Raw genomic sequence first — 13,824 nt, 5'->3', positions numbered from 1 at the left:
ATTATTTCTTGTGTGAATTTCTCAACCAACTCAGTAAAAATACCCATAAGGAAAATAATATTTCATTAATTGTTATATTTATTTTCTTTTTTTGTGGTTTGTGTTCTAAGTACAAATTTTCATATGCTAATAACAAAACAAGTTGGTTCTTTTAATGACCACATTAAATTTTCTCTTTAAATATTTGAAAATAAAAATTTTATGGTAAAATATGCAAGCTTTCTGAGAAAATATTTATATAAGAATCATTTTTCAAAATCTTAACTGTTGCTAAAGCAATGATTGTATTCACATTTAATTTCATACAGGCTCAAGGTTTGGAAAAGAAGGACTTTGGAGCTTTTCATTAAAAAAGAGAAATTGGCAAGAAAAGCATTATTTCACAAAGCATGCTACAGGTTATGGGGAGGAAGGGGAAGATCAGGAAGGTGGGAGAGAGGATAATATACACTCACATATCTGAAGTCTCTCTTCCTTTTTCTCCAGTGAAATGAAAGTGTGGGTCTGAGGGTGAAAGGAGGCAGAGGGACCTTTGTAATTAATATAGGGGTGACTCCACTCTTTTAAAGAGTTTTACATTCCACAAAATTGAGAATGGGCTATGACATGTGAATCTGGGAAAGCAGTTTGTCATCAAGCTAGCCTAGAACTGTGAAAGTGGTGTGGATTTATGATGAGAATACAGGATAAATTATAAATGCGTCTTATTTTAGACATGAAGACAAATTTAGGTAAAAATCATAATTTGTAATAATCAAGGGTTTGAAAGTAACATAATTTTCAAACCTTGATTATTGCAATTTATAGTTCATTGGTTTTTTGTTTGCTCTTTAAGATTACCTATTTAATATTTGCATTTTACTGGCTTTAATTAAAATTTGTTTTATTTCATATTGATGGCATAATTAATTTAACAATTTTAAGTGTGATAGTTTCTTAACTGCACAAATCTGAAGTCCAGTTTTTCAGTAGCCACAGGATTCCCAGACAACAGTGACTCCCGGTGGCAATCTGCTGTAATTGCAGGGAAAATTTCCAAGTGATAACAGTCAGATGTTATAAATGATGACATTGTCATGTTACTTAGAAGTCAGAGAAGTAGAGGGAAGGAATTGTGCCTCCCATATCATAAAATATTGAAGTGTTTCAAGGTCCCTACAAATTGTATTATTGGTAGTACGAGGGTTTTTACTTTAAATTTTTTCATAATTTCACTCCATTTTCCACTAATACCACTTTTGAAGAGGAACACCAAGGTCTTGATTAACTGCAGAACTTGTCATCCATAGCATCTGCAGGAATTGCTGTGTCTCAGAGGAAAGTACGTCAGATCAGTGATCCTATTCAGCAGATCTTAATCCAGCTGCATAAAGTCATCTACATCACTCAGGTCAGTGTGCTAGCCTTTTATTTCCTTTTCTTCTTAAGTACAAGTTTGGTGCTAATATTGCTAAGGAACTATTTTGCAAAACTTTCAGTCTGAGCAATGCTTGCTCTTACTCTCTCCAACTGCATATATTTGAGAACACTTTGGCTTAGCAGCAGAGCTGGGAAGATCCTAGGGTAAAAGAAGCAGATTTTTTAGGTTTTCGCTATGACTCCTAACCTGCTCATTCACTGTTAGTGCCAACCAAAAACAAACTTCAACACAAATGAGCCTTCAGTGTGGGGGTGAAAGCAGGAATAGAGCTGAGATTCTAGTAGCTTCGCTCCAGGAAAGAAAGGAAAATAGTGCCCTCTCACTAATGCCGAAGATGCTAGGTTAAAACCAGAACCTCTAAGAAAAATGAAAAAACATAATTCAGGATTGTTGAAACTTTTTCTAAACATCAGTGGCCCTTAGGTGTTGGGGAAGCAATCACTGGTTATCTGTCTAATGATAAGAAACTTGAATGGTCATTTACCAAAGGTAGTTACTGTTAATAAGAAAATAATTTTTTTTGGATAAAAAGTGTAGATATTTGGACAAGAAATTATTAAGATTATTTTAAGATTTTAGTAAGTTTAAGATTGTATGTCTTAAGATGGAGTTCATTCACTTGTTCATTTATTCATTTTACAGATAATTATTAGGTGCCTACTATGTACCAGCCACTATTCTAGGCACTCGAGACTTATCAGTGAGCAAAACATGTAAACATTCCCTCACCCTAAGATTCAGAGAACCAGTCTGGTGATTCTGTCAGTTGCCAATTGTGGCAATTCCAATTAAATATTCAGGTACTAGAGAAAAATATCACCAGGTCTTTGGAACAGTTGGGCCCATTATAAGTCTAACTTAGGCTAATATGCCGACCCTTTACCCACCTACCCCCCCAAATCAAACAAACAAAACAAACAAAAATGATTTTGTTTAGTGTACCACAGTAGTACTCTAGGAATTAGAGTCAGTTCACAACTGGTGTCCAGTATTCCCTGAAAGATTGTGTATTTCCTTCTTTTCAGTGAGCAGTCACTCTAACAAATGGCTGTGGATGTCTTGGGGAAGGCTTGGAGGAAAATTTGTAGTGTGTACTTATTACAGTTGTTCAGGGCTCTTCCTCAAGGGAATCTCAGCTTTCTCACTGATTGAGGGGCTTTGGGTCTTTGAATTGACCAAGGTCTGGAAACTGTGTCAGAGGCTGTGACTCTCCAGTGAGGCAGCAGCGACTCAAGTCATGTTTTTGTCTACCCGACCTAGAATTTCTTTTCTGTTATATAGATTATGGGTGCATCACTAGCATCCTGTGTCCTGTTGACAAACTACCCAGCTCTGGGCTTAGTTCCAAGGCTACAGTCAGACCAATTTCCAAATGCTGTCTGTGTGTCCCCTTCTTCTGGACATTCCTAGAACCAAATCTATAGTAAGGGTCCAGTCAGGAGACAGTGATTCTATAGGGAAGGTTTCATATAAAGAATTATTTAAGAATTATTAATAAGAGGGTATTTTCTAGTGTCCTCTGCTGTGGAACTGAGAATCTTACCAGCTGGCAGGGAGATAAGTTCCATTATCACAAGCAGGCAATGAAGGGTGACAGTGAAGGAAATAAATGAACAACTGGCACAATTAGCCTAGGGGGCCAGACAAGAGACTCCCTTCTTTGGGACCTGCCTACCTCTGACATTTCACTGCTCCCCTTTGATTTCTGCTCAGCATGGAGAGTAGCTTGGCTCTTATCTATCATGATTGGGTTTTTTTGTTTGTTTGTTTTGTTTTGTTTTTTTTTTTTGGTCTCTTTGTTTTTTATGGCTACAGTTTCCCAGGCTAGGGGTCCAGTTGGAACTGTGGCCTACACCACAGCCACAGCAATGCGGGATCCAAGCTGCATCTGCGGCCTACACCATAGCTCATGGCAATGCCAGATCCTTAACCTACTGAGTGAGGCCAGGGATCGAACTTGCATCCTCATGGATACTAGTTGGGTTTGCTAACCACTAAGCCATGACGGGAACTCCTAACTATCATACTTGGGACAGGGGGTTGTGGGTTTTTTGGGGGGGTTTTGTTGTGATTGTTGTTTTAACCACATCTAGTATTCTTTCCAGTTATGCTGAAGGCCAGCCTTTTGAGATACAGTTGAATACCCTTTTCTCCATTTTCTGCTGTCAGCCTTTCCCTTAGGCAATGCTATCAGATCTGTCTACCTGATTAAATGGAAGCAGGTGAAGGAGCAGAAGGACATATGATGGCGGACAAAATTGGTTAATAAAATATAATGTCATATCTCTACTGAATAAAGATATTCAAAAATACATTTCCATTTAAAGAGTGATATAGATATATGGAGATACATTCTTAACTTTAGTGTTAATTGGTTACTTTAATGACTCACTACAAAATTGAGAGGAAATATCCTTTGAAATTTAAATATAATTTCAATATGCCATGCTAATTGTTATATAATAAGAAAACTTCTAATGGATATATTTTGTTTCTTTATTGGATTTCAAAGTATTTTAAAGCCAGAGTGAAAATATTATAAATATCATCATTATGTTCTTACACTACTAGCATAATAAATGATTTCATATTTTTGGCAAGATGACATTCCTTGCTACGAGTTCAGCTATAACCACGGTGGTTGTAAAAACATGTTTTCTAAAGACTTTAAAGTTTATGACATTGCACATAGTAAGCAATGAGTCCCCTTTGGGGAACTCTAAATCACAGTGCTAACCAAAGTCATTGCCTTTCAAATAAAGGAACTAAATACAAGTTGGAACATTACACTGGAGTATTTGCCAAACGTTCAAGACCAAGATCAGTTTTCTCTTTCTGCTAATTTCAAAACAAAACACCTGAAAGTAAAACTACATCGACAAAACAAATAAACAAAAACGCCTTCTTGTTCACATCTTTACTACTAGACAAACTTGCAGGCTTATGCTGTGGTAGCCACCCTGAGCTGCAGGGCCGGATCCCTTCTGACAACCATCAGATGACCTTAAATGGGAAACTGCTTTACTTCTGGCTGCTGGTGACCTTTCCTATCCAGTTTCCATGGTGACAAGGCTGTGGAAACCATCCAAAAGCAACTATATTAAACAGCAGGATTTAAAATCCTTACCCTGCATTCACTGATTTAACATCTGTTCTTATAAAAAATGGTTGGTAATCTTAAAGCCAATAAGCTGAGAAGGAGGTTCGTTTCCATTGCTGGAAACCAAAATCAAACTTTGGGCATACAAAGTGACTGAAGTACATATGTTATTTTTAGTTCAAGTCTTTCCGTGTATTGCTTAGGTAGAACCTGTGCAGTAGGTTAAGCTTTGGATTTAACTCTATACTTAAGATTTGATTGTTGTATTTAAAAAGTGCTTGGAAAATCAGCAGATAGCAACTTTTAAAAGTTAAGCACTATCAGTATTCCCATTTTGGCACAGGAAAAATGAATCTGACTAGTATCCATGAGGATGTGGGTTTGATTACTGGCCTCACTCAGTGGGTCAGGGGATCCAGTGATGCCATGAGCTTCAGTGTAGGTTGCAGATGTACCTTGGATCTGGTGTGGCTGTGGCTGTGGCTGTGGCTGTGGCCGGCAGCTATAGCTCCGGTTCGACCCCTAACTGGGAACTTCCATATGTCCTGGATGTGGCCCTGAAAAGCAAAAAAAAAAGCAAAAAAAAAAGAAAAAAGAAAAAAGAAAAAAGTTAAACACTGACCGCTAGAAAATAGAGTTTGGTTGGGGCTCCTTCACATGGCCATCTTAGCAACTGCACTTGTTGCCAGCAAAACACAAAGATGCAATTGGGAATAGCAGTGAGTTGTCCTCAGGTGAAAAGTACACGACTGGCTGTCCTCAGGGAGACATACTGTTGTTTCCAGCAGTGGTGATGGATGGACAGAGAACCATCTGCATCCTCTTATCTGGATCGCCTGGTTCCTAATGGCAGGGATGACAGGTTAAATAGAATTGAGGGCAAAGCTGTGTTGCTTGAGTGGACTCGTGTTTTCAGGATTTGTAAATTCTAAGAGAGTTTTACATTTTGTGTATTTATTTTGATGATATCTTTGAACATTTCACTTCAACATTTAGGTAAATCTCTTCTTAAACAGTGATATGTTAAAGTAACTTTTTTTCAGTAGAAAAGGTATTGTTTGAGTCACTATCGAAGAATGCCCTGTGGGCTACTGGTGGCCTGACAACCTATTCTTGAGAAAGAACATGTATATTATGTTTGAAAAAACCTAGAGTATAAATGTTTAAGATTTCATCTTTTCTTCTGTTATTTTGTTTGATATGATAAAAAACAAAAATTACACTTTCATTTTTAATTTAATTTTATTTATTTATTTTGGCCAAGCCCATGGCATGTGGAAGTTCCCAAGCCAAGGATCAAACCTATGCCACAGCAGTGGACAACACTGGGTCCTTAACCCATTGAGACACCAGGGAACTCTCCAAACCATACTTTTAGACATGTAACATGTAAGGAATCATTATCTTTCCTCATAATCATTTTCTTTTTCAGTAAAATTCAGGTAGCTTTCCTTTATTGTGATAAAGGAAAGTATGTGAATTATTTATAAACCTTAAAGTGCTAGACCATGGTAATGCTAGTGGTACTGGTGTTTGCTCCACAACAGTAGTTATGCTGGAGACTCACTACCTCAGAAAATATCCTGTGTGTCATATACGATCTGATTTCCTCACTTAAAAAATAGCACCTGTTTTAAAGTTTATTTTAAGGAAAAAACTAAATTAATGCACATAAAAGAATAATCATAGTGCCTGACACATTCAAATCATAGGTATTAGTATCCTATTCTTAGTATTATAGTTCTTATATATATTATTATACTTATATCATCTACATTTAAACTATGCATGAGTCATCATTCTATGCAGAGTTTTAAGTTCTTCCATGAAAACTTTAAAGATAAGGTGCTGTTTATAGTGATAGTTATTCTAATAAGATACAGTAGTTTTCCAATACTGACCTTATATATATGAATCTTAAGTTGATTAAATATTAAATTATACAAGAAAGTTTCATGAGGATTAATTTGAGCTCTCAGGAGTAGTAAAAGTTGGAGTTCCCATTGTGGCTTAGTGGGCTGAGAACCCAACATAGTCTCCATGAGGATGCGCGTTTGGTCCCTGTATGGTCTTGCTCAGTGGATTAAGGATCCGACATTACAGTGGCTGTTTCTTAGGCCGTTGGCTCCAGCTCTGATTTGACCTCTAGCCTGGGAACCTCCATATGCCATGGGTGCAGTCCTATAAAGACAAAAAAAAAAAAAAAAAAGGAGTAGTAAAATCAATTACTAAGCAGCCTATCAAGTTAAATGAATAGCAAAGGATTTAAGATTATCTGAATTAATAAGCCGATACTGATCACTGCAAGTTCTGGGGTAAGTCGCTTTTGAAGGACCTACTGGTGCTGTAGCAGACAGGGAGGTATGTCAGAGAGGGCAGCTGCCTTTCCCTTTGACAGGTAGAATCACCCTGGGCAGCAGCTAGAAGGTCCTGGGCCAACACTGCCCTTTGGTGTCTGATTTAGGGAAGTGGCGACGTCTATTGGTGATAGGAGGGAATTATCAAGGCCAAAATGATGTCTCCAAGTATTTTCCCTCACCTGCTCCACTCCAACCTGTGGCTTCCTCCTACTAACTTGTTCAGTCTAACTCATCCTGGCTGGGTCCTGATGTAAATGATTTCATTTCTCTCTTCTTCATCAGATTGATTCCTCCCATCTCATCTCTCTTCAGCTGTATATTCAGAGCACTCACAGACAGGCCTCTGACTCTGTATTGATGCAGCCATGTGCTTCCTGGTCCAAAGCACCAGATCCTTCAGGACAAGTGCTGTGATTAGAGGGTTTAACAGGGTTCTGGGTGTGACACAAACATCTAAACATCCGATAGAGTACATCCTTCCTTGGCAAGCTTGTTCTTTAAATAATTCAATTTGGAATTCCCTTCACGGCTCAGTGGTTAACAAACCTGACTAGGATCCATGAGGATGCAGGTTCAATCCCTGCCCTCACTCAGCGAGTTAAAGATCCGATGTTGCCGTGAGCTGTGGTATAAGTTGCAGACATGGCTTGGATCCAGCGTTGCTGTGGCCTGTGGCCTCTGGTGTGGGCCGGTAGCTGTAGCTCCGATTAGACCCCTAGCCTGGGAACCTCCATGTGCCGCATGTACAGTCCTAAAAAGTAAAAAAAAAAAAAAAAAAATTCAATTTATATGTGCCAAATAATATATCATTTAGTTGTTCTATGAAAAATAATACCTATAAAATGAAAGAACATAATTAGAAGTAGCCTTTTGAAAAAGAGCAGAGTAAGTATTTCTTTTGGATTGTAGAATGAAAATTGTAACATCAAGTCATGCTATTTGGAGTAGAATTTAAATTCTTATTTAGTCCTGCTGAGTGAATATTGTTAGTGACACTCAGCAATGCTTCCTGAGAGTCATCTCTGCATTGTTAATAATTTGCTTCTAATGATTTTTCTCATTTTATGCAGCTTCCTCCAGCTTTGCACCACAATTTGAAAAGAAGGGTTGTAGAGAGATTCAAGAAATCCCTCTTCAGCCAGCAGAGTAACCCTTGCAATTTGAAATCTGAAATTAAAAAGGTACGGTATTCTACATTTAGGAATTCTTCTCTAACAAAAACACATCATAAGAAAATGTTATGCCTCCTGTGCTTGTATCCTGTGTTTATGCTCTATCCTCCATTAAAGGATATTATCAATGTTTGTCTTAGTCCATTTGATCTGCCAACTTACTCTATCCTTACATGGCAGAACAGGAGTGAGGGATACTCCAGGCCTCTTTTATAAGGGTACTTTTTATAAAAACATATATAAAGGCGTTATCCTCCCACCTTGGGGGTTAAGTTTCAGTATATAAATTTGGGGAGAGGAATTCTCGTTGTGGTTCAGAGGGTTAAAATTTCAACTAGTATCCATGAGGCTGTGGGTTGGATTCCTGGCCTCGCTCAGTAGGCTAAGAATCCAGCTGTGTGCGCTGAGGTGTAGGTCTCAGATGTGGCTCGGCCCATGTTGCTGTGGCTGTGGTATAAGCCAGCAGCTGCAACTCCTATTGACTCCTAGCCTGGGAACTTCCATATGCCACAGGTGTGGCCCTAAAAAAAAAAGCAAGTTTGGGGGACACAAACATTGAGACCATAGCACTGCTTAAAATACCAAATCAAAGATATGTTTTTGCCTCTAATGTTCTTATCTTTATTTCCAAAGCCGTCATTCTCAGAAGATTGCTAGAAAGTTCTTTTGGTATTATGGCATGTAATTCTAAGATGAAATTTTAAATATCTTTAATTTAAATAAACACATACATTTATTTAGTTTAAATAAATATATATGCCTTTTTTAGAGAATTCTATTCTAATCTTTATTAGAATGTTCTTCAACAAGCCCCTAAATTGGACTTTGCAACTCTGAACAAGTCATGTAACCACCTGAGGCCATGATTCTTATCACCTGTGAGGGTGGAATGAATCATTTCCAAGGTTCTTACTGTCTTCGACATTCTACAGTCTCCTAGCCCTTGGGTGCCGGTAAATGTTTTTATTTTTACATAAGGAAACAATCATGAACAAGTTAAATCAACCAGATAGAAAGAAAATTACTTATCTCTGGTTACCATAACAGGGAATCTCTTTGACCTGGCCAGTGGCCTTTTTGATACAGGCCTTTGAGGTGGTCACAAGCTCCCATCTTCCTGTACCAGAAAGACCTGAGGCCCAGGCAACTTGGGCCCCCTTGTGTAAAAATGCTTGATCCCAGTCTAATTGTATATATTTGTTAAAAGTTTCATAATAGACCTAAACTTTGGCACTAGCGTACTGCCAATGAACTTTTTCACTAAGGTTCCTTTTTCCTTTACTGTGTTCAGTCTGGAGGATGGAGGGAACCAGAAGGGCCCATTGAACTGGGGTCTTGTGAAACTAATAAAGGAGGCAGGCAGCTCTCAATCAATAGACCAGTTCACAGAGTAGCTGACTCACAGGATCAGGATCAGGCAGACAGTGACCTGGAAGCACTCACAGCTGCACCTGCTCCTCCAAGGGCCATTGGGGTAGCTTCATAGCTAACCTAGGGTGTGGAGGTGGGTGCTCAGAAACAGGATATGTATTCCCGAGTCGAGTTTTATGAACAGGTACTAGTCTTGTGGGTGCTGGGAATATGTCAGCGAAGGTCTTCATCATTGTTTAGAGACTAAGAGAGCGTGGAAGCCACCTGGTCCTAATAATTTGATATAATATCTCTTAACTGCAGAGACACTGATGGCAGAGAAGTGATTTACTCAGTACAGTCCTGGGTAGGGTTAGCTGAGGATAAGAGGTGTTCTCTCCCAGCCCCCTCCCCCTTGAAACCATAGTCTGTTCTCTTTGCAAGTCTATTTCTGTTTTGTAGATAGTTTCAGTTGTGTCGTAATTTAAATTTAAATATTTTAAAATTAAGTTAGACTTAAATAGATATTTAAGTGATATCATATAGTATTTGTCTTTCTCTTTCAGACTTACTTCTTGTAGTATGATAATCTCTAGGTCCATCCAGGTTGCTGCAAATGGCATTATTTCATTCTTTTTAATGGCTGAGTAGTATTCCATTGTATATCCATTCATCTGTCAATGTACATTTAAGTTGTCTCCATGTCATGGCTATTGTAAATAGCACTGCTGTGAACATGGGGGTGCATGTATCTTTTCAAATTAGAGTTTTCTCCAGATATATGCCCAGGAATGGGATTTTTGGATCATATGGAAGCTCCGTTTTTAATTTTTTGAAGAACCTACATACTGTTTTCCATAGCAGCTGTACCAACTTATATTCCCACAAACAGTGTAAGAGGGCTACCTTTTCTTCACACCTGCTCCAGCCTTTATTTGTAGACTTTTTAATGATGGCCATTCTGACCAGCATGAGGTAGTACTTTGTTTAGTTCTGTTTTTTATTTCTCTAATAATTAGTGATGTTGAACATCTTTTCAGGTGCCTGTTGGCCATCTGTATGTCTTCTTTTAAGAAATGTCTATTTAGATCTTCTGCCCATTTTTTGGATTATAGGTTTTTTTGAGTTTTTTTTTGCTTTGTTTTTTGGGTTATTGAGTTTTATAAGCTGTTTGTATACTTTGGAAATTAAGCCTTTGTTCATTGCATCATTTGCAACTATATTCTCCCATTCCATAGGTGGTCTTTTCATTTTGTTTATGGTTTCCTTTGCTGTGCAAAAGCTTGTAAGTTTGATTAGGTCCCAGTTATTTATTTTTGTTTATATTTCTATTGCTTTGGGAACCTGACCTGAGAAACATTGCTATAATTTAGTCAGAGAATGTTTTGCCTGTTTTCTTCTAGGAATTTTATGATGTCATGTCTTATATTTAAGTCTTTAAGCCATTTGGAGTTTATTTTTGTATATGGTGTAAGGTTGTGTTCTAACATCATTAATTTACATGCAGCTGTCCAGCTTTCCCATCGTCACTTGCTCAAGAGACTGTCTTTTCTTCACTGTATATTCTTGCCTCCTTTGTCGAAGATTCATTGACCATAGTTGTGTGGGTTTATTTCTGGGCTTTCTGTTCTATTCCATGAATCCTGTATCTGTTTTTGTGTCAATACCACGGTGTTTTGACTACTGTAACTTTATAGTATTATCTGAAATCTGGAAAGGTTATGCCCTCCCCCCCACCAGGATTGCTTTGGCAGTTCTGGGTCTTTTATGGTTCCGTATAAATTTGTAGGATTATTTGTTCTAGTTCTGTGAAAAATTTCATGGGTAATTTGATAGGGATTGCATTAAATCTGTAGATTGCTTTGGGTAATATGGCCATTTTTAATTCATCCAGTCCAAGAACATGGGATATCTTTCCATTTCTTTGAATCATCTTCAGTTTCCTTTATTAATGTTTTATAGTTCTCAGGGTAGAAATCTTTTATCTCATTGGTCAGTTTGTTTCTAGGGTTTTTTGGGGGGTCTTTGGGATGTGATTTTAATAGATTTTTGTTGTACTTTCCCTTTCTGCTATTTCATTGTTAGGGTAAATAAATGCAACCAATTTCTGTATGTTAATCTTGTATCCTGCAACCTTGCTGAAATCATTTATTAGTTCTAGTGGTTTTGATGTGGAGTCTTTAGGTTTTTCTGTATATCATGATATCTGCATATAATGAAAAATTTACCTCCTTCCAATTTGTGTACCTTTTATTTCTTTTTCTTGTCTGATCACTGTGGCACAGACTTCCAGTGCTATGTTGAATAAAAGTGGTGGCAGTAAGCATAATTTTCTTATCCAGTTTTTATCAGGAAGGCTTTGAGCTTTTCAATGTTGAGTATTATGTTGGCTGTGTGTTTATCATAAATAGCTTTTATTATGTTGAGATATGTTCCTTCTATACACACTTTGGTGAGAGTTTTTATCATGAATGGATGTTGGATTTTGTCAAATGCTTTTTTTGCATCTGTTGAGATGACCATGTGGTGTTTGTCTCTTATATTGTCTTTTATATTGATCAATTTGCATATGTTGAACCATCCTCGTGACATTGAGATGAATCCAACTTGGTTGTGGTATATGATCTTTTTGTGTGTGTGTCTTTTTAGGGCTGGACCCACAGCATATGGAGGTTCCCAGGCTAGGGGTCAAATCAGAGCTGTAGCCACTGGCCTGCACCATAGCCACAGCAACACCAGATCCAAGCCACATCTGCAGCCTACACCACAGCTCATGGCAACACCAGATCCTTAACCCACTGAGCAAAGCCAGGGATCGAACCTGTGTCCTCATGGATGCTAGTCGTATTTGTTTCTGCTGAGCCATGATGGGAACTCCATATGATCTTTTAAATGTGTTGTTTGATTTGGTTTTCTAATATTTTGTTGAGAATTTTTGTATCTGTATTCATCAAAGATATTGGCCTGTGATTTTCTTTTTTGGTAGTGTCTTTGTCTGGTTTTGGTATCAGGATGATGGTATTGCCATAGAATGACTTTGTGGGCATATCCAGTCTTTTGTAAGAATTTGAGAAGGCTCAGTTCTTCTTTGTGTGTTTGACAGATTTCCCCAGTGAAGTAGTCTGCTCCTGGACTTTATTTGCAGGGAGGTTTTTTTTTTTTTTAATTAAAGATTCTATTTCATTTCTAGTGATGAGTCTGTTTATCTATTTCCTCTTGATTCAGTTTTGGTTGGCTGTGTGTTTCTGGAAATATGTCCATTTCTTCTAGGTTGTCCAGTGTGTTGGCATATAATTGTTCAGAGTAGTCACTCATGGTTTTTTGTATTTCTATGGTATCAGTTGTTATTTTTTCTCTTTCGTTTCTTATTTTGTTTATTTGAGGCCTCTTTTTTCTCCTGGTGAGCCTGACCAGAGGTGTGTTGGTTTCGTTTACCCTTTAGAAGAACCAGCTCTTTGTTTTACTGATATTTTTTCTGTTTTTTAAATATTTTATTTATTTCCTGATAGTTATTATTTCCTTCCTTCCATGGTTTGTTCTTCTTTCTCTTAATTATTTTAAGTGGTAGATTATGTTGTTTGTTTGAGATTTCTTCTATTTTCTGAGGAAATCCTGTATAGGTATGAACTTCCCTCTGAGAATTGCTTTTGCTGTCTTCCATGTCATTTGTATGGTTGTATTTCCATTGTCATTTGTCTCAAGGTTATTTTTAAAATTCTTTCTGGATTTTATTGTTGACCCAATTGTTTTGTTTTGTTTTGTTTTGTTTTTTTAGCAGCATGTTGGTTAATACCCATGAGAGCCTTTTTTTCCCTTCATTTCTCTCTGTGGTTGATACCACTGTGGTCAGAAAATATACTTGAAATAATTTCTATCTTTAATTTGTTGAGGCTTGTTTTGTGTCCTAGTAGTCATCAGTGCCAGAAAATATTCCATGTACAGTTGAAAAGAATGTGTAGTCTGGTTTTTTTAGATGTAATATTCCGAAAATTTCAATTAAGTCTAACTGTTGTATTGATTCACTTAGGATTTCTGTTGCCTTATTGATTTTCTGTCTGGAAGATCATCTGTTGATGTGAGTAGGGTGTTAAAGTCTCCTATTATTATTGTATTCCTGTCAGTTTCTCCCTTTATGTCTGTTAGTATTTGTTTTATGTATTTGGGTGTTCCTATATTGGGCACGTTTAAGTTAATGACTGTAATATCCTCTTTGTGTGTTGATCCTTTAACATTATATAGCATCCTTCTTTATCTTTCTTTATGGCCTTTGTTCTAAAATCTATTTTGTCTGATATGAGCATTGTGATCTTTGCTTTCTTGTCATTTCTGTTTCCATGAAATATCTTTTTCCATCCCCTTTCAATCTACATGTATACTCTGCCCTAAAGTGGGTCTCTTGTAAGTAGCATATTATGGGTTCTT

At 37.4% G+C, this 13,824-nt stretch overlaps 1 protein-coding gene across 18 annotated transcripts in view; it reads left to right on the top strand.

Annotated features, from left to right (window-relative positions):
• Positions 1–13,824, top strand: part of NEK10 (NIMA related kinase 10) — a 178,728-nt gene that overhangs the window by 147,832 nt on the left and 17,072 nt on the right. For all 18 annotated transcript variants that reach the window (XM_084990133.1, XM_084990132.1, XM_084990131.1 and 15 more), the window contains 2 exons: positions 1,290–1,390; positions 7,951–8,061. In XM_084990133.1, coding sequence (XP_084846259.1) covers positions 1,290–1,390; positions 7,951–8,061 — 212 coding nt within the window. The remainder of the gene's footprint in view (positions 1–1,289; positions 1,391–7,950; positions 8,062–13,824) is intronic.

Source organism: Sus scrofa, chromosome 13 (genome assembly GCF_054392235.1).
Source record: "Sus scrofa isolate SSC_HxYL_T2T_F1_AM1 chromosome 13, Sscrofa_HxYL_maternal_Yorkshire_Landrace_v2.0, whole genome shotgun sequence".
NCBI classification, from domain to species: Eukaryota; Metazoa; Chordata; class Mammalia; order Artiodactyla; family Suidae; genus Sus; species Sus scrofa.
This window is presented reverse-complemented; position numbering and strand designations above follow the sequence as displayed.